General features: G+C 62.1%; 3 protein-coding genes across 4 annotated transcripts; 1 reads left to right on the top strand and 2 right to left on the bottom strand.

Annotated features, from left to right (window-relative positions):
• Positions 1-2,923: 2,923 nt before the first annotated feature.
• TRPV4 (transient receptor potential cation channel subfamily V member 4) lies at positions 2,924-9,471 on the bottom strand. Its single transcript, XM_075167099.1, has 15 exons — positions 9,095-9,471; positions 7,906-8,078; positions 7,515-7,667; positions 7,128-7,268; positions 6,718-7,016; positions 6,043-6,222; positions 5,810-5,968; positions 5,592-5,684; positions 5,328-5,401; positions 5,052-5,217; positions 4,768-4,834; positions 4,216-4,532; positions 3,968-4,095; positions 3,624-3,745; positions 2,924-3,457 (listed from the first exon to the last, which is right to left on the bottom strand). The coding sequence occupies exons 1-15, from the start codon at positions 9,469-9,471 to the stop codon at positions 3,315-3,317; spliced, it is 2,592 nt and encodes an 863-aa protein (XP_075023200.1). The 3' UTR covers positions 2,924-3,314.
• Positions 9,472-12,935: 3,464 nt separating this feature from the next.
• On the bottom strand, positions 12,936-16,187 carry GLTP (glycolipid transfer protein). 2 transcript variants are annotated; one of them, XM_075167527.1, is made up of 6 exons: positions 16,008-16,171; positions 15,041-15,102; positions 14,616-14,749; positions 14,129-14,279; positions 13,599-13,813; positions 12,936-13,337 (listed from the first exon to the last, which is right to left on the bottom strand). In XM_075167527.1, exons 1-5 carry the CDS (start codon positions 16,108-16,110, stop codon positions 13,631-13,633), a joined length of 633 nt encoding a protein of 210 aa, XP_075023628.1. In that variant the 5' UTR covers positions 16,111-16,171; the 3' UTR covers positions 12,936-13,337; positions 13,599-13,630. The 2 variants fall into 2 exon arrangements, with proteins under 2 accessions (XP_075023628.1, XP_075023627.1); XM_075167526.1 differs by having other exon boundaries at positions 12,936-13,813; positions 16,008-16,187.
• Positions 16,188-17,581: 1,394 nt separating this feature from the next.
• TCHP (trichoplein keratin filament binding) lies at positions 17,582-24,302 on the top strand. The gene is given in 11 exon segments (XM_075167524.1): positions 17,582-18,058; positions 18,336-18,392; positions 18,926-18,994; positions 19,819-19,992; positions 20,490-20,602; positions 20,920-20,986; positions 21,270-21,442; positions 22,425-22,506; positions 22,728-22,913; positions 23,001-23,144; positions 23,661-24,302. Coding segments are annotated over 11 exon segments (1,575 nt in total). The 3' UTR covers positions 23,694-24,302.
• Positions 24,303-24,376: the final 74 nt, after the last annotated feature.

Raw genomic sequence — 24,376 nt, 5'->3', positions numbered from 1 at the left:
GGGCAGGGACCCGTCCCGAGATACATCCTGGCACCCAGGGTGAAGCCACCGCCACCCATAGGCCCCTCGCCCCGGCAGGATGCAGCACCCCACAAGCGCTGCAGGAACACGCCAGGGGGAAGTGATGCCGCTTCTGGTCTGCAAGTATCTTCCTTTTAAAATAATAATAATAACAATAATAACAATAATTTCTAAGGCAGGCGTGCATGAGGCTGATATTAAACTTAGCGGCCGCCTTTGCTGTTTGAGAGTGAGGAGAAGAGACAGGCAGTATAAATTGCATGGCTGCAAAAGGACTTAAAAAAACCCATCTCTCATTTTGATTGATATTAGCTTCACAAATTAAGCTTTAGATTTATCTAAAAATAAATTTGCTTCCGCACTCCGCATTCTGGATGACAAGTGCTTTTCTCTTCCCTTTGTTGGGTTTGTCATTGCTGGCAGGATTGCGCGGGGGGGCCAGGGGGGCTGTGCCCGAGCACCCCCAGCCTGCCGGTCCCTGGGGTGCCCCCCACCTCCACAGCCGTGCCTGAAGCCAGGGGGTGCGGTAGCTCAGGGCTTTGCAGGGCAGGGTGTAAAAGGGCCAAAGGCAAGCCCTGCAGCCCCGAAGGTGGCAGAGGTATCCTGTGCCGGGATGTCACCGTGGTGGCCGCGGTGTCCCCATCCCCACCAAGCCATCGTGGGGTCCAGCGTGACGGTGCAGGGCGCTGGGGCACAGCGACATCCGCCCCTCCTGCTTTAAACCCCGCTCACACATGGGCCCTCAGCTTTGGGACATTAGAATTTGCACAGGGTGGGGAAAAATTGTTTATTTCCAATTACACTGGAAAATCCCATCTCCAGTGCCGTAGCCGGGGGCAGCTGCGGCACAGCGCCCATTTCCGGCACACCGGGCGGCCGAGCCCCGTGCCTGGGCTCCCCCAGCCTCTGCCCCCAGGTCTGCTGGGGCCCGGCCGCCCGGCTGGGCGAAAGCAAAGTTTATAATTTTCAAATAACAGCCAGCGTGAAAGCTGGAGCCGGCTCAGCTCCTCATTCGATTATGCAGCGCGAGCCGAGAGCTGAAACCTCAGCCTCTCCTAAGTAGTGATAATGAAACTTATTCATTCCCTCACCCTGGGGAAATACTTAAACCACAATATGAGAGATATATGTAAATCACATTTAAACGGAGACAGTGCAGTTAAAGCTAACGGCGAGTAATCAAGTTTGAAGATGAACTGTCCCCTTTTCTGCTGTATCATTTGCTTACGGAGCTGGGCTGCCTCCAGGGCCCTGGCCAGGGTCTCTGCCACCGTGCCACTGTGCCACCGGGCCACCGAGCCACCGGCGCCCCCCCGAATCGGTCCTTCAGACCTACCCGATGTCCAGCTGCAAAAGGGAACTATGCCGTTGCAGGTGGCTGCGAAGGGAGATGAGCAGAAAAGGAGCATCAGGGTTAAAGAGGGCGATGGATGGGATGGGATGGGATGGGATGGGATGGGATGGGATGGGATGGGATGGGATGGGATGGGGAGCGTCCCGCCGGGGCAGTGCTGCCCGTCCCGCTCCTGCCGGGCAGCCCCCGGGCCCCAAACCTCAGCCCCGCTCCCTGCCCCACAGCTGGGCACCGCAAGGGCAGCCAGGAGCGGGTCAACGGCTCCTCCCGCAGACCCACGTCCCACGGGCCGGTCCCCACCCGAGGCCGGGGCGAGGGGTGCAGAGGCCGCCGGGGCGGGTGCCCAGCTCAGCGGCAGATCCTGGGTTTGCCCCCGCTCCAGCTCCCCCCAGCGCAGAGCTGCCCAGCCCCACGGCCCGCCCGCCCGCCCCGGTGTGGGGCAGGAGCCCAGCACGGCCCGGCCCGGGCTCCCCCCCGCCTGCCGGGGCCGGATCCGGCATTGCACGGTGTGTGGTGCCCTCCAGTGGAGCAGCAGCCCCGGCCCTGCGCCGTGGGCCGTGCAGCGCAGCCCTGCACCACAGTCATGCACCATCGCCGTGCACCGCAGCCATGTACTGCACCTGTACACCGCAGCCGTGCATCATAGCCCTGCACCGCAGCCATGCACCATAGCCCTGCACCGCAGCCGCGTACTGCACCTGTACACCGCAGCCGTGCGCAGCAGCCCTCTACTGCAGCCAAGCACTGTAGCCATGCACCATAGCCCTGCACCACAGCCATGTACTGCACCTGTACACCACAGCCATGCACTGCAGCCCTGCACCATAGCCCTGCACCACAGCCATGCACCGCACCTGCACACTACAGCCATGCACCGCAGCCGTGTACTGCACCTGTGCACTGCAGCCACGCACACAGCCGTGTATCATACCCGTGCACCACAGCCGTGCACCATAGTCACGCACCATCGCCATGCACCGCAGCCATATACTGCACCTGTACACTGCAGCCATGCACCACAGCCAGGCACCATACCTGTGTACTGCAGCCGTGCACCATACCTGTGTACCACAGCCGTGCCATGGCAGCCGTGCACTGCTGGCCATGCACCACTGGATGAGCACAGGGCTGCCAGGGCCAGGCTCTGCCATCTCCCGGGCAAAGCAGCCAAGGCCGGGAGGGCAACGCCGGGCGCTGCAGCCAGCCACGACCCCCACCTGCTGCTCGGTGCAGCCCTGCCCGTCTCAGCCGGCACAGGGTGCTCTGCCCATGTCCTGGGGACTTCTGCCCACCCCGTACCATCACGGTGCCCTGCCAGGCTGGCAGCAGGCTCCAGGCAGCAGAGGGCACCACGAGAGGGGCTGTCTGCAGAGAAGCGTGAGCTCAGGGTGTTGGGTGGCCATCCGCTGCCTGATGGCACGGCACGGCACAGCACGGCATGGCACGGTGCAGGGAGCAGCAGGCTCCTGCCTCCCTCCCGGAGACCTGCCTGCAGCGATGCTCTCCCAGCTGAATCAGTCAAAGCCAGGAGGAGGCGGTGGTGGCAGGTCAGTCTTTATTACTAAATAAATAGTCATATAAATCTTGTGCAAAAATGTGTGGCAAAAACCATTGGCCTTGGTGAGCGGAGGGGGCCGCGCTCCCCACCGGCGGCAGAGGTTCCCAGCACGGCACAACCAACGGCCCCAGCGTGGCAAAGCAAAGCGGCGGTGCTGGAGCTCGTCTGTGCGAGCTGGAGACCCCCAGCACTGCCGGGACAGGGCCAGGCCCCTCCGTCCGGGCTGGACACCTGCCGGGACAGCAGCTGCCGAGGGATGGAGGCTGCACGAATCCCTGAGGAGCAGACAAGCACCATCCAGCCCAGTCCGCGATTCCGGTGGCTGTGCCAGAGCCTTGCCGGGAGCACGGGCAGAGTCCGTCGGCTCCCAGCGCCGCCGTGCTAGAGCAGGGAGCTCGAGGCCTGGCCGTGCCGCCGCTCCCGCGCCTCCGCCGTCCCCACGGTCCCCAGCGGCACCACCACCTCCTCTGGCTGGCAGCTCTTGTTGAGCTCCACCACGCGCGGCACCACCGTTGACCAGCGATCTGCGGAGACGGCGGGACTTTGCCAGAGCCGGCAGCCTGTGGCTGCTCCCCCCTTGCCAGTCAGCCCCGCGCCACCCGGCCCCCAAAGCAAGTCTGCTCCTGGGGCTCATCAGAGGCTGCAGGCAGCGTCCCGAGGGATGCTCCCAGCCCATGGCAGCGCGCTCACCTCTCCGCAGCCGGCCCACGGTGTGGGAGAAGCCGTAGTACTGGTACGTGTCGCTCTTGCCCGGGTCCTCGCTGATGATGCCCAGATTCTGGTTCCAGTGGGACCAGTTCACCTCGTCCACCCTGCGGGGAAGGTCAGACCTGGAGGGGCTGCACGGAGCGGCTGGGAGCCAGGGCGGCAGCTTCTGCATCCCTGCACCATCCCGCCACCAGCGTCTGGCTCCAAATTAGTACAAACTACCCAGCAAACGAACGCATGGCGCCGGCCCCCCGAAATGCTGCTCGCTGCGGTGGGAGAGGCTCGGCTGCTCCCGGTCCCCAGCTCCCCGGGGCTCCCGCCTTTACCTGAAGCACCAGCGGCGGTCGGGCGTCCCATCGGTGCCCTTCCCCACGGTGACCATCTCCCCCGAGCGGAAGGCTCTCCGCAGGAACACAGGGAAGGAACGCTCGATGTCCAGGATGGTGGTGGCCCACTGCCGGGGACACCAGGGATTCCTCAGCCTCTTGGGGATGGAGGCATGGGGGTCCCTCGCCCAGGTGGTGCTGCTTTGATGGAGCTTGGGGTGCTGCAGTGCAGCTCCCGGGGTATTTACCTGCAGCTTCCAGATGTGCTTGCTCTCCTTGGAGACTTGGCCCACGGTCTCACCCATGAGAGCGATGAGCATGTTGAGGAGGAGCACAAAGGTGAGGATGATGTAGGTGACAAGAAGGATGATGAAGACGCCGGGGTACTTGGCACTCTCGAGCATCTCCAGGTCGCCCATGCCGATGGTGAGCTTGAAGAGGTCGAGCAGGAAGGTGCTGAAGGTCTGGCTGTCCCGGCAGGAGGGGTAGGTGGGCACCGTGCAGTTGGACTGCTCCTCGCTGCAGGACTCGCTGCTGGGACACGGGTTGAGGAGGGACACCAGAGCTGGGGGAGGAAGGACAGGGGCAGCAAGTCCGCAGGGGCAACGGCAAGGATGGGGCCCATGACGGGCCCCCATGCAGCTCTGCACCGGCTGAGCCCCTCTCCCTCTCCACCGCAGGAGGAGGCAAAGGCTGAGCCCGCAGGGGGTAGGATGGGGCAGCCCCCTGCCCGGCTGTGCCACGCCATGCCGCAGGGCTCATCCTTCCCCCGAGCCCCGGCTCACCAGCCAGGCACCTACCTGACGCGTAGCCAATCATGAAGAGCAAGTAGACCAGGAGAAAGCGGAAAAGGTCTTTGAAGAGGATCTGCAAGTGATGGAGAGGGGGGTGAGATGTGCTGGACCGCAGCGCCTGGCCGTGTGCCAGGGCACCATCGCCGAGCCGTGCTGCCGGGCTGAGAGCAGGGCATTGGTGAGCCACAAGAAACCCTAGAGAAAGCATGGAGGACCCTCCTTTTGGGCCACACATCCATAGGAGGACCAGCCCCCGCTGGAGAAGGAGAAGACCCCCAACCCCACCAGACCTTCTGGATCATGATGCTGTAGGTCCCCGTCAGCTTGAGCCCACGGGTGAAGTACAGCGCGTTCATCCAGCCCAGGACCAGCGCGAAGACCATGACGGCCAGGTACGCCTCGATGCCGCCCAGGTACAGCCCCGCCGTGACAATCACCAGCACCGAGTAGATGAAGCTGGAGGAGAGCCGGGGTCAGACCCTGCACCGACAGCCACCGCCGGCTGCTGCCCCTTGCAAGCCCGGGGGTGCTGTGGCTCGGGGAGGCCCCGGGGGTTCCCCACGTACTAGAGCAGCTGGAAGGAGCCGTCGATGAAGAAGGAGTTCACGCCTGGGCACTTCTTCATGAACAGATCCTTGATCTGGGGGAGAGAGGGAGAGGTTGGGGGGGGGCTGGGGGGAGCAAGCCCCTGGGCGGCAGGGTCCCGGAGGGCATCGCGGCAGGGGCTGATGCCTCGGGACACGAGGCTGTCGCCCTCGAGTCGCTCCTTGCGTGGAGAACACGAGGGCTCTGCTGTCCCACGGGAGGACCCCCCGCCTCGCCGCACTGACGTTTGTGAAGAAGAAGAGGATGCCGGTGAGAAGGGTGATGATCTCCCCGGCCAGGCGCAGGTAGTCGACGGTGGTGGTGTACGGGTAGGGGGGCTGCGGGGAAAGGACAGAGCCGAGCTGCTCCACCACCCCAGGGCAGGCAGGGCTGCTTGGGGCAGAGACCCGGCAAACCCCTGCCAGGAGCTGCTGGGGCTGTGCCACGGTGCCGCGGGACTCACGGGGCCTTCCATGGGGCGGTAGTAGGCCACGAGGGTGAAGATGACCATGGCGCAGAGGTAGGAGACCACGCTGATGTAGAAGGAGACGGCCCCGAACTTGCGCCACTTGTCACGCAGCAGCTCGTTGATGGGCTCCACGGCCAACATCTCGTGGCGGTTCTGGTGGGACACGGGTGCCGTCAGTGGGCACCTGGCCCCGTGGCCTCCCCCGGTCCCCCCCGGCTCCTGCGCACCTCGATCTTGCTGTTGTAGACGAGGATCTCCAGCACGGACACCTCCTCCCCGCAGGTGTCCAGCGAGGAGAGGTCGTAGAGGGAGGAGTAGACGGGGCCGTACGCCCAGTCCTTGAACTTCCGCGAGAGGTGCCGGGCGTCCTCGTCCGTGATCTCCCGCCGGATGATGTGCTGGAAGATCTGCCGGAGGGAGGACCGCTCGCCCGTGGGCAGGCCTGCACCCGGCCCCCGCCTGCTCGGGGCACCCCGCTCCCCTCCCACCCCACCCCAGGCACATCCCCTCCTGCCGCTGCACACCCCAACCCACCCCCTGCACCCCAGGGGGGCCTGGGGTGCTCCCGGGGCGCAGGGACACCATTGCAGGGGGCAGCCCCCCAGGATGCTGCAGCTTTTGCATTTTTAACGAACCCCCTGCCCGCACCGCTGGAGGCCGAGGGCAAGTCAGGGGAAAGGACGAGATGTGCCAAGAGCCTGGGGTTAATTAGGGAAGGGACGGAATGCAATGGGGGGTTAATTAGCCAGGTTAATAGGCCGCACGTGCAGATTTCCAACAGCATCTGCAGAGAGAAGCCGTGCTGCTTGCTGCCGGCAGGGACGTGCACCAAGTGCGACAGGGCTCAGCCCTCGCAGGGACGGCAGGGCAGACGGCTCCCAGCTCCGGAGGGGTCACCGTACCCCGATCTTGCCGGTCTTGGCAGCCATCATGAGGGGGGAGAGGCCGTCGTTGTTGAGCAGCGCCTCCAGGTTGGTGTCGGGGAAGAGCTTGGCGCACTTGACGAGGAGCAGGTCGTACATCTTGGTGACGAACTTGGTGTTCTCGCGGGTGTTGTCGGCGATGGCGACCAGGGCATGCAGCACGGTGTTGCCGCGGGAGTCCTGGCGCCGCAGGTCCGCCTGCTTGTGCCCGTTCTCCGTCAGGTAGTGCACGATGTGGGGCTGGTTGGTGCAGGCTGCCAGCGAGAGGGGCAGCTCGCCTGCGGGGACAGCACGCCGTCAGGGTGCCCGTCGCCCTCGCCCTGCCGCGGGGGCATCCCCGGGGCGCAGCCGGTCCTCCCTGGCGACCCGCCGGCTCCCTCCCCGCTCACCGAAGTAGAAGTAGCCGCCCTCGTCCTTGGGCTGGAAGAAGCGGCCGCGGGCCTGGGCGTGCACGTCCGCTCCCTTCTCCACCAGCAGCTCCACGTAGTGCTTGCAGCGGCGCTCGATGGCGATGTGCAGGGCTGTCTGACCTGCGCTGCCGGCGCCTGTCAGCCCCCGCCTTGCCCTGCTACTTCCCCGGGGTGCCCAGCCTTCCCGGGGTACCTGCTGCTCCGGTCCCCAAGGCCCCCCGGAGTCCCCCAGGGTCCTCGCTGCTCTGGTCCCCAAGCCCTCCAGCATCCTCCATCCTCCCCAGGGTCCCCGCTGCTCCGGTCCCCGAACCTCCCCGGGGTTCCCCGTGCCCGGGCAGGGCTGGCGGCGGCCCCTCGCCCCCCTACCTCGGTAATAGACGTCCCTGAAGGGCGAGTTGATGAACTCCCGCATGTTGCCTGTCTTCTCGGCGATGTCGAGGAGAAGGGGGATGGTGTCATTCCTGCCCCCGCTCAGGTTGAGCAGCGCCTTGGGCAGGCAGGTCTTCCCCGTGGAGGGCTCTGGGAGCGGAGGGTGTTGAGGAGGGGCCGGGGCAAGTCCCCCAGACTATGGGGGTGCCCAGCCCCGCACCCCTGCGCACCCTGGCCAAACCCCTGGCTCCCCCCGGGCACTGCACACCGCAGCCCCCCGTGCCCGGGCTTTGCATCACCATCCCCGTGCGGACATGGGGACCACCGGTGGCCCAGCACAGCCCCGGCACCACGGGCTCCCAGGGCAGCGCCAGCCCCAGGTGCTCACCTCGGAACTCCTCATCCGTCAGCCGCTTCTTGTGGGTGAGGAGGAAGGAGAGGAGCCCGTCCAGGCCAGCCGGGGACCCCCGGGAGACGATGTCGAAGAGGATGGGTCTGTTGAAGACCTTGAGGACGGGGGGTGGGTTGGGAGCCGGCCCCTTCGCGCCCGGCCCCTGCTTCCTGCGGGAGAAGCACCAGCGCTGGGGACCGGAGCCGCTGCCTCAGTTTCCCACCTGTGCAATGAGCTCGAGGCTGCTCAGCTGCCGGCGAAAGGCACGGGGGACCCCCCGGCTGGGGTCACCCACGGGGCCAGGGCAGCCTCCCCACCCACAGCAGCCCAGTGCTCCCAGCATCCCACCTCCCAGTATCGCCCACGGGGGCTGGTGGGTGCCTTGCCAGCTCCCGGCTGGGTGCTGCAGCAGTTTGGGCCCCCAGCTGTGCCCCCCCAGCAGGGACAGGCCACGGGTTCGGCCACGCTCCAGCGCCGCGGGCAAAGCCAGACCGGTCGGAGCAGTTGGTGGCAACAGGACGGGTTGGGGACAACCGGCCAGCTCCGGGCACCGGGAATGGGGGAAGGAGGGACAGTGGCTGCCCCAGCCAGGGGGGCACACGGGGCATCCCAGCCCCCTCCACCCGCCCGCATCCCTGCCCACCCAGGGGACCGAGCTCCTGCCGGGGCACCCCACTGCCCCGAGCCAGGCTGCACCCTGGGGTGGGGACAGCGGCTGGGGGCCACGGCGGCTGCCCCAGGTGCCCGGCACAGACGGGCATTGTGCGCCCGGCCGTGGGCTGCCCCCCCCAGCTCCGGTTTCCTGGCGCGGGGAGGGCGGAGGCCCTCCTGAAAAGCCCTTTCATGCCGGGGAGCCAGACGTCCGCACCGGCCAGGGGAGCGGCTGGGCGCACAGAGCCTCTTTCATGGCACCGGCAAGGGGGAAGGGGAGCCACGCTCCCGGCACCGCGGGGCTGCAGACCCACACCGCGGCACGGCACTGCCCAGCGCTGCCGCTGGGACTGGCTGGGAGCTGCCCCGTGTGCGTGGCTCCCCCTGCCCAAAGCACCCCAAAATGCCACTCCGAGAGCCATGGGGGGGTCTGTCCCTGTCCCCAGCTGCCTGGCACCCCCATACCCATGGTGCTGCACCCAGGGTGTCCCCCACCCCATCACTCCCCCGGGTGCACGGGCATCCCCGTACTCACTCCACGACCCTCCTGCGCCAGCGCTTGTTCTCGCTGGGGTGGTGGCGGTAGGTGCCATAGTCGAAGAGGGAGTCCATGGGGGCTTTCTTGGGTGCGGGGACAACAGCCGACTCATAGATGGTGGCCTCCAGCAGCTCCATGGGCTTCGGGGCACCTTTCCGGAAGGCCCCGTGGAATTTCATGCGGAGGTTTTGCTTTCCATCCCCAGCACCAGGGGGGCCCCGGGCCGCCTCAGCAGGGGACGGGGTGTCCTCGCTCTCGAACAGGTTGGCCAGCGAGGAGAGCGGGAAGGAGTCGTTCTGGAGCGACCCGTCATCCCCCGGGCCCTCCCCGGCATCGCTGCCAACGGCGCGTGGGGGATCTTCGGCATCTGCCATGCTCCCTGACCGGAGGGAAGGGTGCGAGCAGCCTGCCGGGGCGGCTGCGACCCCCAGCTCCTTCCACGAGAGCAGGAAACCTGGCAGAGGAAAACCCAGCGTCATCCCCAAATAACCCCTGTCCCTCCCCATCCTCTCCCACGGGGCACCATGCCCCCGCGCGGGAGCAGGTCCCACACCGACCCCGGCAGCGGTTGGGGCCAGCAGGACCCCCCACAGCCCAGGGTCTCCCGGCCTGCCCCGGCTCTCCTCACTGCCCACCTACCCAGCCGCGGGGACCCCTCACCTCTGCAGAGGCCCCACCAGCTGCGGCGCTGCCGGCTTCAAAGCGCAGCCGTAATGGGTGAGGGCGAGCCCAGCCCCGCTGCCTCTCCCCGCTGCGGTCAGCTTGGGTGCAGCCCAGGACAGGGCACAGAGCAGACCCTGTGCGCTCCGATCTGCCGCCCAAGGAAAGAAAACATTCCTGGGATACACCCTGCGCTCAGGGAAGCACCCGGAGGCAGCGGGAAGCTGCCGCCGCAGCGGGGCTGGGAGCTGGTCCCTGATGCCCCACCGCTCCCGCAGCCCCGGAGGGCTCGGTGGGACCTGGCCCTGGGTGCCCGCGGTGCCGGCACGGCCACGCTGGGCACCAGGATGCGGCACAGGGGGGCTGCAGCCCGCGGGAGGGCAGGAGCAGCGGTTAGGACAAGAAATTACAGGTTTAGGCTAGAGGGAGATGGGACTGCAGGAGAGCCATGCTACCAGCACGGAGAGCAAAGCAGTGCACCATGCCACCCGCACCGCTGTGCCCTGCCCGCCAGGTCCCTCCGGGCAGGCAGCGCTGGCAGGGGCATGGACAGGCAGGGCAGGCAGGTGAGTGACCCCGGGTTGTCCCCCAGCCCCAATTTCCACAAAAACACACCCATGAAACACATCAGCGTTAAGGCTCAGCCCAGCTCCTGCCTGTGGGGAGCTCAGCCCTCCCTGCGGGTCCCGGGACAGAAAAAGCAGCCGGGAAACGTATCATTTTCTGCTGGGCTGCAGCTTTGTACAACAAGCCATAATGGCAGGCTGGGCCCTCCCGGGGCGGGCAGGGATCTCTGCTGGATAACGTGCTTCTAATTAGGCAGCGTGTCCCACAGCCGCCCATGGCAGCCCCATGGCAGGGGACACAATGCTCCCACAGACACGGGGGACGAGGGCTGCAGACAGCCCCAAAATCCTGGCAGCGGTCCCCTCCTCCCCGCCGCCCTGGGGGACACCCAGCGGGGACGGTGCAGCCCCGGGAGATGTGGGGCGAGCCGCAGAGCCGACACGGTTTCTCCTCCTTTCCTGCCATCACCCTCTCTGCAAGAAATTCCACAAGCACCTGCCAAAGCCCGCAGGTCCCACACCCTGACCCCAGGCAAACACGAGCCCTCCCACGGCCGATTTGTCCTTGGACAATAGAGAAGAGGGGATTGCCAAGCACACCAACCCCGCGGGCTGTATGTGGGGACGGAGCACCTAACTCCTCAGCTGTGCTGGGAATCCCAGCCCCGGGACCAGCACAGCTTTAGGGAAAAGCCCAAACAGGGCACGGGCTGTCCCATGCGGCCGGAGCCCAGGGCAGAGCCAGGGAGCCACCGGCACAGGTCACTATTCCCCGTAGGAAGCGGCTGGGGACTCGGCCGGGCGGCAGGCAGCCCTGGGGATGCTCGTGAGGCCGGAGCCCGGGGAGACGCAGGGTGGAAGCGAGGGGACGAGTGGAAAGGGCAGGTGGGGCCGGGAGCCAGCGCCGCCACCAGCGACCGGGGCAGGAGGCTCGCGTCGGAAACGACGGGCTCGCTGGCCGGTGCCGTCAGCCTGGGTGCTCCCATGGGCACAGCCGCTGCCAGGAAAGGTGCTGTCAATGGGGTTTTATTTGGCTTGTTAGTTATTTGGGTTTTTATTTTTCAGACTTCCTCATCCCATGGAATAAATGAGCTAAGGTGCAGCTCATCGTGCCGAGGCTCGCCGGCATGGCCCCGGCTCTCGCATCCAACACAAACTCTCCCGCCCGCTCCCCCACGTGCGCTCCCACCTCTCCCCAGCTTTCCACCAAGTTACCTCCCAGCCAGACCAGTATCCCCAGCTAGCCCCCCACTCCAGCCCATCGCAGGGGCACAGATGCCGGTGCCGACACCGGGATGTGCAGGGACATGCCCTGAGCGGGCGGCAGGGAGGATGCCCCATTAGCGGGTGGTGCAGATTTTGCCACATTAAAGTGTTCCTCAAACTAAAACACAAAGGGCTCTGGGTAGGAGTGAATCACTGAAACCACATCGTGTTCACGTTCAGCCCCGGTGGAAACGCTCATCCGGAGTGAACCAGGCAGCTTCCAAAATAAACCGCATCGCCGGGACCGCGCTCACCTGGGCGAGAGCCGTGAACTCACCGTGGTCCAACGGATGAACTTCAAAGCCGTTGGTAACCCCTTCCCCAAAGCACCCCGTGGGAACGCACCCGGCACCTCACCCTCGCAGCGGTGAGCCCCCAAACCGTCCAGACAGGTCAGGACCCCCGCAGTGCCAGGGGAGCCCATGGGGCTGGGCCCTGCCTTGCCCAGCACATCCCACAGCCCTGTCCTCACCCGGGGGCTCCATCCTGCCCCGGCCCCCATGTCCCGCCCCGGGGGCTCCGTCCTGCCCTCGTCCCTGTGTCCCGCCTCGGTCCCCGAGTCCCGCCCTAGGGGCTCCGTCCTGCCCCGGTCCCCGTGTCCCGCCCCGGGGGCTCCGTCCTGCCCCGGTCCCCGTGTCCCGCCCCGGTACCTGCGTCCCGGCCCGGCCACCCCCACGGCCGTGCCGTCCCCCGTTTTTGCGGGCCCCCGGGCCCCACCCGCTCCCCGTTCCGCTCCCGGCCCGTACCGCGGCACGTCCTGCGAAGGCTCCCGTAGGCTCCGGCGCCGCCGAGTCGCCGCGGGGCCCGTCCCGGAGAGCGGCCCCTCCCCGCCCCGGCTCCGGGGGCGGGCGGCACCGGGACCCGCCTGCGGGAGCGGCCCCCGCCCGCCCCCTCCGCTCCTGCCGGCACCCGGGCACCGGCCCGGCCCGGAGCAGCCCCGGAACACCCTCTCCGAAACAGCCCCCCCAGGAACAACCCCCCGAAACAGCCTCCCCAAAACAGCCCCCTCCCAGGAAAGCCCCGAAACAGCCTCCCCAAAACAAGCCCCCTAGAACAACTTCCCTGAAACAGCCCCCACAAGGAACAGCCCCAAAAACTCTCCTGCAAACAGCCCCCCCAGGAAAAGCCCCCCAAATCTCCCCCCTCAAAACAGCCCCCCCAGACACAGCCCCCCAAAACATCCTCCCTGAAACAGCCCCCTCCAAGCACAGCTCCCCAAAACACCCTCCCTGAAACAGTCTGCCCAAGGAACAGCCCCGAAACACCCTGCCCAAAACAGCGCCCCGAAACACCCTCCCTGAAACAGCCCCCCAGGAACAAGCCCCAAAACAGCCGCCCAGGCCGAGGTTACCGTGAGTTTTTATTAAATTTTGTTTCCCTGCTCTGCGGGGGCTCGGCAGCGCCGTAAGGCGGTCGGTTAATAAGGCAACGCGTGCTTCCACAAACACCGTGTCGGGACAGTCCCCCGGCTTCAGCCGGCGCGGCCGTGCCGGCGGAGGCGGCTCGCTCCCACGCAGGCGCTGGAGGAGTTGAGGTCACCCAGGAAAGTCATCGGCTCCTCCGCTGCCGGCATCATTCGGGAAGTTTCTCACCCGGGCGCCCATCAGTAGGTGAGCAGCACCGGGCGCTCGTCGGCACACGGCGGGTACCGGACGCAGCACGGCCGAGGGTGCAGCGGTGCAGTCCGAGAGTCAGGGCAGAGCCAAGGCAGCATCGGCAGGACGCTGCTGCCAGCCACGCTTCATTCCCTGTACCGTGGTAGATACAAACCCGGCGGTTAGGACTAGAAACACTTGTTTTTCCTCTTTAGTACAAAAGCTTGGGAAATCCTACGATGACACGGGCTACAATTGTTTTATTGCCGTATTCTCAATAGAAAATTAATTTTTTTTTTTTTTTTAAGAAAACAGGTTATCCACTGCAGATCCAGACGAGAATCAAAGTGACCTGACAGCCAGGAGCTGCCCCAGCTGCCTCAGTGATTAAGACACAGGTAGCACCCATCACACCTTATTTAAGCCCTGCCAGTCCCGTGCGAGCCTTAGGCTTTGTAGCTCAGCTCGGCGTTCATCTTTGTGTACATCTCATAAATTGCATCCAGGATGGGGGTGACCCTCGAGAGAAACTGATGAATCTTCTCTATGCTTTCCTCCTCTTTGACTTCTTTACCCTTCTCTAACGCCTTCAGCAAATCCGATTTGTACGGAAGAGCGTAGACCGAGCCCTATAAAACAGGGGAAGAAGCTGTAAGGCTCCCACAAACCCAAAGTCCTCCCTATCCCACATGCAGAACCCCAGTTTGAGTTGTTCCCGTGCACCTCCGAGTGCCCGGAGACCCCGTGGCATCCCCATTAGGGATGTTGGCTGGACACTCGGAGAAGCAGGGATGCACAGAGAGGGTCCCCTAGAAATACTGCTCAAAATAGATCAGCAGCTTCCCATGTTTCTGAGCCCTTATTCCCCTAAAACACAGGGCAACTAATGGAGCAGCTGAGCTTAAAGAAAAGCTGTTTTCCTCCACAGAGATGTGAATGCTTACCGTGAAAAGCTTCTGCAGCATCCAGCCGTGGTATTTCTTCAGCGCGATCTCGTAAGCCTTCATGGCATTCACTCGGATGAGGTTTGGATGCTCCTCATCCCGCTCACCGTCGGAGATGCTCTGCAGCAGAACCAGCATGAACTTCAGGCCCCTGTGAGAAGAGCGGAGATGTCAGGGTGGGGAAGGGGATGCTGCTTCCCAGCCTCCAGCACATACCCTCCGAGCCCGGCGCATCCGGGCCCCCCAAAAACTCCCCGCCCCGGCAGCCTCCCCGCAGGGCTGATGCCTGCCCCTGCGTGTTCCTGCTCGTGCAGCCAGCGTGCCGGGCTGTGCTCCCCGAAATGCAGTACCCCACGCTGCCCCAGCCAGACCCAGCCTGAGGGGACCAGCCGGACCCACGCTCTCCGCAGCAGCCTCCGGCCGGCGTTGGACAGGCTCCCCGCGTGCCGGGACACAGCCCGGAGCAGCCCCCCACGCCATGAGTCACCTTTTCAACCACATCAGCGCCAGCGTCGCACCCGTCTTGGGCCAGGCCGAGCCGTGCATCTCCTTCTCCACCTCCAGGATGTTCTGCAGCGTTTTGAACTTGGCGGGGTTGGAGTCGTAAACCGCCCGGATTTTCTGGGAGGGCAGAGAAGGGGGGTTGACTGCTGGGAGCTCCCGGGCAGAGCGGCAGCAGGCTCATGGCTGTGGCGTGGAGAGTGTGTGTCTGCAGCGAGAACGGCGGCTGCTAAATGGTGCTTTCACCAGGAAACCTCGTTAATAAACACACCGAGACAAGCCGCCACTGAGCCTGAAAGCCCCCATGGGAAGAAAAGCCCTTTTTAAACGCCTCCGGGTCTTGCCTCTCCAGTTCCACAGCATCTCTGCCTGGGGGTTCACCCCCCCCAGCCCTCCCGCACCCCTTCCTACCTTGATATTTCCAGTCAGGTCTGCTTTGACCGGCGAGTAGACGATGGGAGTCCCCAGGCAATCTGCGGAAACACGGAGGGAGGACGATTAGTCGTTAGGGGACACAGGAGACACCGCAAAGTCCCGAGTCGTAACCAACAGCTTTCACCTCAACCACGGCCAAGGCACCGAGACACGCGCCAGCGAGGCTGGGAACGGCTCTTCGGGCTTCGCACACGGCGAGCGGCTGCCAGCCCTCCAGGACAGCCCTGCCTCCCGCCCCGGCCCCGCCAGCGACCCTCCGGCTTCAACAGGGGGGACCGGAGCGGCACGACGGGCACAGGACCCTCTCTGCCCGTCCCCAGGCAGGCAGCCCTGTGCCCTGCCCGGCCGAGCCCTGCCACGGAGCCCTCACACAATAGCCGACATTGTGGAGGGCAGCAGGCCGGCGCAGGCCGGCGTGGCACGAGGGCGGCCGCCCCGACACACACCCACGGCCCCGGCCCCGACGTGGGGTGAGCGGCCGCGGGTGGGACCCAGGGGCCGGCCGGGAGCTGCCTGCCCCGAGCGATGCCTGCGGCCGGGGCGTACCGGGAGAAGGCGGCCGGGCCCCGCTGCGGCGTCGGCGGCTCTGCCGGGGCGTGGGGCCCCGGGGTCAGCGGGACGTTTCCCAACGGGGCTGCTCGGCAGGTTTGACGGGACCGTGATGCAACCCCGGTCCCACCAGGCTGCGTCCCCGCGGGGCACCAGGCACCGGGGGAGGGGAGCAGCCGGGCCCGGGGGTGAGCACCTACCGGGGGGGACGACCCAGAACTGGGGGAGCCCCAGGAGCGGAGCGGGACCCAGGACCGGGGAGAGGCTACCCGGCCCGGCGGCGCCCGAGGGCCCTCTGCCCGCAGAGGGCCACGGCTGGACGCGGCAGCGGGGCCGGTCCCGGGCCGGGCCCTGCCGCAGCTCCCTCCCCCGCAGACGGCCGGCCCGGGCTCACCGAAGAAGGGCGGCAGGTGCGCCACGGCCTCCAGGAAGGGCAGCGTCTCGATCTGCTTATCGGCCGGCAGCGGCTTGAACTCGTGCTCCAGCAGCAGCGCCATGGCCCGGCCCGGCCCGGCCCGCACCGCCCGCTCCGCACCGGCACCGGGACCGGCCCCGCCGCCCGACCCGGCAGCGCGCTGCCACCGCGCCCCGCCCCCGCCGCTCTGACCAATGGCCGCGCACCGCCCACCCACCCGCCCGCCAATCGAGACGCGGGGGCGGGCCTCGAGGTGCGGCGGGGCGGGGCTGGGGCGGGGCTGCGCTCCCCTCAGGGCTCCCTCAGCCCGTCCCCGTTCCCGCCGCGGAGCCCGGGCCTGGCCGGCTGCGAGGGCCGGTCCCGGTGCCGGGGGCCGGAGCGGGCAGTCTGGCCTCCCCTCGCTGCTCAGCCCACCCCGGCTCATCCCCCGCTGCGGCCCGGCCTGGTCAGGGCTGCACGGGCACCTGCGGCCCTGCCCCGGCAGCGGGGGGCGGGGCGGAAATCGGAGCATCCCCGGCCGTGGTTGTTCACACACTCGGCCCCGCACCAGCCGTTCCTCCCCTGGCCCGGTGCAGTATTTCAGTCTGGTCGTTGTTAATTATTTAGGGGAGATCAATTTTTCATGGGGAGCAGGCGGTTCGGTTGGCGCGCTCCCTCGCTGCCTGGCCGGAAAACAACCCTCAGCGCTGCCGGGGGGGCGATTTCATTTTAAACACCTCTGCGGAGGGCTGGGGGTGGGAAAAATGACCCCGAGCTCCGTCCAGGCAGGGTGAGCCCACGCTCCCGCAGCGGGAGAGGGAACGGGGAGGACGTGGCAGCGTGGGGAGGCTCAGCCACGTCCAGCAGCGTGGAGAGGGGATTTACCCGTGACGGGGCCCCAAATCCCGTGCTTTTACCGGCTGTTCTGGAAAAACAGGTCGTGGGGCGATACCGATCTCTGGCTCGCAGGGAGCCTGCTGGCGCGAGGCCGCAGCCAGGAGCCGCGTGTCGCCAGCGGTGCCGCACGCAGGGGCCGCCGGCTGCCGCCTCCTCGCTCCGCCGAGCCGGTGCCCGCGGTGCCCGGGCCCCACCGCTGGGGGCTCGGCACGTCGCAGGTCAGCCATAGGCCGGCCCGGTTGGGGTTCGGTGCGGGACGAGCTTCCGCAGGCAGTGCGGGGCTGGTGTCGCTGCCAGGGCTGGCAGAAACAGAAACCTTTAACCCACCTGAAATGTTTACAGCGCAATAAATACCCGAGCTGCTGGCAGCTACCACCCGCCGCGGGGTTTTACGGCACAACAGCTGGCACCAGCCTGGCTGCCCTCTCAAACCACCCCGGCCGCCCAGCTCAGCGAACCGCCTCCTCACGCCCTGCGAGCGTTCGGGGCCTCGGAGGGGGCACGGAGGTACCGGGGGGGGCGGCAGGAGCTGGGCCCCCGGGCCGGCTCGCTGTGAGCCCGCGGCGGGCGGCCGCCCCTCCCTTCCCGCGAAGCTCGTCCCGGCGTGACCCTCGGCGGCGCCCGTAGCGGCCGGCCGCGTTGCCATGGCGCCGGCCGTTGGTGGCGGGCGGCGGGCGATGGCGCTGTGGTGGGCGGCGCGGGGCCGGGCCCCGGAGCGCTGGGCCGCCGAGCGGCGGCGGGAGCTGGAGGCGCGGAGCCGGCAGCAGTGGGAGCGGGCCAGCCGCTCCTTCGCCCAGGCCGCCATTTGCTGCTCCAGGCAGGCGCGGTGGAGCGCGCCCCGCGCCCTCCCGCCCAGGTACGGGCCGGGCCCGGGGAGGCCGGGCGGGGAGGCCGGGCCCCGGGGCCGGCGGGCGCTTCGCCCCTGACGCGCCCGGGTGTGTCGCAGCCCGGCGGCGGTGCGGCGGGAGGCGGAGGAGGCGGCGGCGGCGCGGCTGGAGCAGCGGCGGTCGCGGCTGCGGCGGCTGCTCGGCGAGGAGCGGGAGGCGCTGGCAGCGGAGCTGCGGGAGCTGCGGCGCGGCCGAGGGTCGGAGGCCGTCGGGATGCGGCAGCGGAGCGAGGAGCTGCGAGCCGGCCGGGAGGAGCGGAGGAGGAAGGTGAGGGGGGGCCCCGGTTCTTGCCGGCGCCAGGAGAGGCCTCGCAGCCGCGGGCTCGTTCCGCATCTCTGCCGCTGAAGGCGCGCCCGTACAGCTCTCCCCGCGACGGGACGGGCCAGGCCGCTTCAGATGTGCACATGGCCCTTGCTGGGAGCCCGACAGAGGTGCCCCGCGCTGCGTTTTTCAGCACTTGGTGCGCTTAACTAATGGCTGCCTTGGGAGGGTTTGGTATCTCGAATTCTTCTGTATTCTGACATAACCCGACTCTCTTTTCCAGGTTGCTGAGCAGCTGCTGTTTGAGCACTGGAAGAAAAACAACGCTGAGCTCCGGGAGGTGATGTTACTTTCTTTTTAGTCCCTGCTGCCTTGCATTTATTAAACCAGTTTTTAACTGGAATGTCCTTGTGTAACTACTGTTGTCACTCGTCTTGAATCACAGCAATTGTCCTAAGTTCTGATAAGCAGAAGAAGAAAATGGCTTAACTGTGTAAGAAGTCCCCTCAAAACTGGTATTTTTCAAAAACAGTCAGAAATCTGTTCTGACACTGAGAGCAGATTTTCAGTGCCCGTGATGTATCTCAGGTGCTTTTTAAAGCTGTACCTGCTGTGTCCTTGGCGCTTCCTTATTCTTTATTCCACCGACCTGTTGCTCTAGATGCCACAGCTCTGGCTTCAGTTCGCTGTAGTGACACTGAACTGGCATGTGACATTGACCCTCAGCTTGTGTCCTGGTAGGCGAGCCCACCTCTGCAGAAGCAGATCCTGCTGGGATTTCAGGGCTACGGCTGGGCCTGGAGGAGCTCTGGAGAGTCTGTCTAGGTCCTGGGGGACAGGAGAGGCACTAATGGCATCTGTTGTCATCTACAGGTGGAGTCGGAGCTGCACAGGAAGCACGTGATGGAGGCTTGGGGTGATCAGCTAATGCAAAAAACCAAGGTAGGCTGGGGTAGCCCTGGTGTTACCCGTCGCTAGGGCAGACTCCTGAAACGCGCGGTGTGAGGTGTGACACTGTGTGCCTTTTGACCCGGCTGGCAGACAGCTTACCTTCCTGTACGGGCACGGCTCGGATGTGGAAGGAATAGGAGTTGGCTGTTTGTTTTTCTCACACCAGCCCTGAACCAAATAATGACTGAGGTCGCCTTGCTCATTCGCGTAGCGATGGGGAGTTCTGGTGTCCGTAGAACGACAGGAGCTGCTAACGGGAAGGATGCTTTTAATGAAGAGCCATCGTTCCTGTCTAACAAGTACACGCTATCTGTCTGCTAGAAAATCCAGTGCTATCTGCTGGACGATCCATTGCAGGATTCAGTGTGGCACCAAGTGCTCGTCTAACAGCAAACTGCAGTGCAGAGCCAGCGCAAAGCCGCAAGAGCTCAGTATTTGGATACGCACATGCATGGGAATACAGTGGTTTTGATGTGAGAGAATAATAAAGGCCTTCAAATACAGATTCCAGAGTTAGCTAAAACAATAATTTATGTTGTAATAGGAAAAACTGAGTGTATTTTTAAGACCACCTGTGCTTCACATCAGACCGGTGCAGAGTCCTGCAAAGGATGCGTACAGACTGATAACCATTTTCAGGCAGTGTTCAGCAGATAGTTTTGCTTTGTCCTTGTTTCCTTCCTAGCGTATTTTGTTCCATATTTTCTCAATACGTGTCAGCTTGCAAGAATTTGATTTGTGGATTTCCTGAGCCAGAGGCTGTTTCTTTGTGTTAACCTAACCTTAAATGCCATGCTTTCTTTTGGCTCGGAAAGCAAGAAGCAGCTGAACTTGAAGAGAAAAAACGTTATGAGAATGAATATGAAATTGCACGAAGGGAAGCGCTGGAAAGAATGAGACAAGAGGAAGAGAAGCGTCGGCTGGAAGAGAAGAAACAAGCGGAGACGTTGCTTCAACAAATAGAAGAATTGAAATTACATGAGAACGAGGTAATCTTTAGTTTCTCCTCATTTGACAAGGAAGTTCATTGTTTCACTTCGAAATGCAGCAACACTGACCTGACTTCTTCCCTCCAGGTTTCCGCTAGATTAAATCTGGAACAAAGTTAGTTGTGACATAATTTCTGTTAGTAATGTAGACCTCTCCCATGAACACTGGCGTATTAACTGCATTCCGGTAGCTTTTGTTTGCTCCTCTTGAAATGTGAGCACCCTTTTGTGCTGCACCAGATGAGAAAGAGATTGCTAGAAACTTCTAAGTGTGACAGGTTCGGGTCAAAGGCTTTTTCAGCTGGGGCTTCTCACAGCGTCTCTTGAGCTGTGAGCCACCGAGCCACGAATTAAATTAATGTGGAATACTTGCTGCAATGAGGATTTTGACTGCTTGCAGAGGAGCAGAACGGGGTACAAACCCTGGTACAGACGCTCTCTCTGGGATGTGCTAGCTCTCTGATGTAGTCTTTCTCGGTGGTTGTTTTTTCTTTTAGGCGACACAGCTGAAAAAAGAACAGGAGAATTTATTAAAGCAGCAATGGGCACTGGAGAACTTGGAAGAAGAAAGGAAACAAATGGAAGAACACCGGAAGAAGAAAGAGCTTGGGTATGAGATCGAGTATAGGTGGTTTCAGCAGGGCTTGGATAGAATCTGTTCCTACGTCCGCAACAGTACTTGCCGCACGAGGAGATATTTCAGATGGCAGCGGTGGGTTGTAAATATTTGGTTTTTGACGGAAGCGCCCAGAAGAGCCAATGAGCAAACGTGTTAGTGCCGTCACTTCTTTTTGTTCATGTTAGCAGTAGCAGGTACCTCTGTCGCCTGTAGGTTACGTTGTCACAGACGTACCTTCTTGAGTGCTGGTGTATAGTGACATAGGGCTTTAGAGTCAGTTTGAATGTTTTCTTTTTCTTCTCCTTCAGTCGCTTTTTGAGGCATCAGTGTAATGCCCAGCTAAAGAGACGAGCCCAGCAGATACAGGAGGAGCTGGTAAGAGAATACCCCTTGATTTATACGTTACAGATACCGTGTGCTGAAGAAACTTGTTCTTTGTGTTTTGTTTATGCGTCTGCCTCTGATGCCTCCAGATAATTAGTTAGGAAGCCCCTTCCAGCTTGTGAACAGGGCTGGAGCAAGATCATGGGGAAGCCAGCAGACCGAGCGTCTTCCTGAGCCCACCCTTGACACTACGTCACCAATAATTTGTAGAGAGTAGCCCTGCACACAGGCTGGAAGCCTGTTGATAGTTGTTAATCTTGTGGTTTTTCTCCAGGAGATAGACAGGCAGATTTTATTAGCCCTCCTCGAGAAAGAAGATGAGGATCAGCGCCGCCAGTCTGCGCGACGAGAACGAGCTGTTGCAGATGTTGCCTGGATGAAACATGTCATTGAGGAACAGCTCCAGTTAGAAAAGGAGAGGGAGGCAGAGCTGCAGACTCTTTTTAGGTGAGTCTGCCCGCCTCTGAACGTCATCTAAAGAGACCAAGTGTGCTGAGCGTTCCTGCCTGGTTGGCAGAGCTCCATTCACGTTTGTTAAATAGGCTTTGAAAGGGGACCTTAGAAAGCGGTGTCTGTTTGGCCTTGCAGTTCTAGAAGCACTGCAGCAGAAGCGAGCTCTGCCCCTTCGTTCGTGTGCTAGTACTGCGTACGGCATGCCAGTACAGACAGACCCGAAGCTTTTCTGCCAGGACAGAATCAAAACCTGCGGTTGTTTTTCAATTACTTCGGCCCAACACCTCGTCCATGTAATTTCTATTGTGTTAGCTCTAATGCAAGAGCTTTAATAACAAAAAAAGGTAGTAGCACAGAGGCAGCAAGAATTACCTTTTAGTTGCAAGCACTTTGTAACCAACTTTCAATGATTCTGCATTACTGATGTGGAGGACTCCAAAACTTGCATATCGTTTCCTTTTCTATCTCAGAGCTTGTAGATAAAAGCTGCCTCAGGTTCCTCGTTCAGGTTCAACTTACGCTCTCCCCAGCACGGAGAGCATCTTCACTGGTGACAGGACGGTGCGTGCTACCATCAAGTTTTAGTTAAAGGTTTTGTTGCAGAGGGAAGATTTGCAAAATCTTCAGCTTTTCCAGCAATACCCTTAACTACCCACCCCTTGTGTGAAGTAATATCTTTGTTAAGAGGCACGTTTCCTCCGGAGGCCCTTCTGTGCCTGGAGCAGATCCCGCATCCGAGAAGTGCTGCTGCAGGCCAGCGTTCCCTTCGGCGTGTTCCCTCCCGCTGTTCAGTGACAGGGAGGTCAGGGCGGTTCTCTGAAATAGGCACAGGAGGGGCGCACACGCCAGCTGCCGGGGAACAAGCATGAAGAGAAACCTGAGGGCTCCTCTAAAGCACAGCGCAGCTCGTCTATGCCCAAGGGTTTTTTAACTTCTAAGTAGTAACCTTAGAGATAATTCTTTCTCTCTCCTTTAGGGAAGAAGCTAAAAAAGTGTGGGAGAAGAGGGAAGAAGAATGGGAAAGAGAGAAGAAGGCCAGAGATCGCCTGATGAATGAGGTGATGACCTTTTTTGATGAGGTGTCTCTCTTGGTTCGATGAAGCCCTCGTTCCAGCTGTGACCCTCCAGAGGGTTAGAGCCTTCAGTACCCAGGGCAGAATTTTTCTGCTTGTCTGATACATTTTCTGAGAACTGTTTAACTGTTTAAACCGTGAGATTTCCCCAGTTCTGCTTCTGGCCCCTTTCCGGACTTACCTTCTCCCTTAATCCTCTCACAAAGGTCCTTGCAGGCAGGCAGCGCCAGATCCAAGAGAAGATGGAGTTAAACAGACGAGCCCAAGAAGAGTCTATAAAGTATCGAGAGCAGCTGATTAAAGAACTTGAGGAGGCAAAAGAACTGACTAGGCGAGAGAAGGAGCAGGAGGAGGAACTGAAGACAGCCCGCAGGCAGGAGCTGGAGGCGCAGGTACAGCTTTCCAGACGCACCCAGCTGCGGATGGTGCCCAGTCTGTGCCTGATCTCGCTGTAACAGCCCCGTCTTCTCTGTGCCCAGCTGACAGAGCGCCGCTTGCAAGAACGGGAGGAGCAGCAGCGCCAGAGGGAGGAGGAGGAAGAGGAGAGATCGGCCCGGCAGCGCTGTGAGGAGTTAGTGCGGCAGGAGGCCAAGCGCATGGCTGAGCAAGGGTATCGCAGCAGGGTAGGTAGCAGCGGTTCGGGGAGGCCTGTACGCACAGGTCACCCTGACAGGCGAGCCCATTATTTTTAAATAATTTTTGAGGCAGACTTGTTGCTACTGCCTCAGATGTTATTCTATTTCCAGCATTATCAGCTGCGTTAACGCGGTTGGTACAGCACATCTCAGCTGCTCAATGTCTTTCCACCTTCTGTCGTGCTTTGTCTAGCTCTAAAAAAGCAGCTGAGTAACCCTATCTAAACCACATGCCCAGCAGGTCATGTCTTCATACTGAACTATGAGCTACCCTGCAGAGTAACTCACCTCTGTCATTTGTTAGACCGTAGCTACTCAAGTCAGAGGAAGCTGGAAGGAGGTGTTACTGCCTCAAAGATCAACTCCTAAACGTTACTGATGCTTTTTCTTGGAGGATATTCTGTGCTCTCCAAAGTACCTTCTTTGCATGCTGAATAGCACGGGTGTGGAAGATTAATTCTAGAGCCCATGAAGTAGTTATGATCTTTGTTTTGACCCTGTTAGCTCTACAGTTACCCAAAAGCAGCATGGACCTGAGGATTCTTGTCCTTTGCCCCTGAGGAACGAGCACTAAATGCAGCTGCAGACTACAGAAAGAAAACTTTGAAGAATCAAGGAACTCTTGAAATGATGGTGGCTTTGGAATAGCCTATAATGATGATGAGACTCAACTCCGTAGATTTCTGAAAATATTTAGCTGTGGCCCAGCTGAACACAAGCGAATTCCTCCTGGCTTCTAGAACGCGGAGGTGCGAGCATCCTTGGAGGGCTGAACTGCCTCAGTTGCTCCGCGTTCAGGAGCTGCGATGATGTATTTTAGTACGTGCTACACTGGGGCAACACGGCAAACAAACGGGCCCTTTGGATCCAAACGGTGACAGAATCCGTGCCTCCCGTGGAACAGGAACTGTAAGCCGCGACATGCCGCGTTTGCTATTTAAGTGTCAGGCTCCCTCGGAGCAGCAGGACGTGCCTAGAGGCCCAGCTGGCTTTTAGGAGTTAATTGATAATGCATTGCAAATCAGTAGGATAACGTGTGCTGTGGCAGTAATTCTTCACATGTCCAGTTCCTCTCCAAAAGGTGCTGAAGACTTCATTAATTTTATTTTTTTTTTTACCCGTTTCATAAATAATGAATAATTGCAACCTGAACAACTGTTTGTTTCTTTACCAGGAGGGGCGGGGAGTTTTAGTTGATTATTGCACTTGATTCCTTGCTA

The sequence above is a fragment of the Calonectris borealis genome, chromosome 18 (assembly GCF_964195595.1).
Source record: "Calonectris borealis chromosome 18, bCalBor7.hap1.2, whole genome shotgun sequence".
Lineage (NCBI taxonomy): Eukaryota > Metazoa > Chordata > Aves > Procellariiformes > Procellariidae > Calonectris > Calonectris borealis.
The sequence above is the reverse complement of the archived record's forward strand: the minus strand, read 5'-3'. Positions and strand labels throughout refer to the sequence as shown.

Excerpts from the sequence above, each read along its gene's own strand:
- TRPV4 (XM_075167099.1), bottom strand. The coding sequence starts at position 9,471 with ATGGCAGATGCCGAAGATCCCCCACGCGCCGTTGGCAGCGATGCCGGG. Across the intron at positions 8,079-9,094 it reads TGGCGCAGGAGGGTCGTGGA|GAAGCAGGGGCCGGGCGCGA; the intron begins GTGAGTACGGGG and ends CTTCTCCCGCAG. Across the intron at positions 4,835-5,051 it reads ACAGCATCATGATCCAGAAG|ATCCTCTTCAAAGACCTTTT; the intron begins GTCTGGTGGGGT and ends CATCACTTGCAG.
- GLTP (XM_075167526.1), bottom strand. The coding sequence starts at position 16,110 with ATGGCGCTGCTGCTGGAGCACGAGTTCAAGCCGCTGCCGGCCGATAAG. Across the intron at positions 15,103-16,007 it reads GCACCTGCCGCCCTTCTTCG|ATTGCCTGGGGACTCCCATC; the intron begins GTGAGCCCGGGC and ends GTGTTTCCGCAG. Across the intron at positions 14,280-14,615 it reads GCGCTGATGTGGTTGAAAAG|GGGCCTGAAGTTCATGCTGG; the intron begins GTGACTCATGGC and ends CTCTTCTCACAG.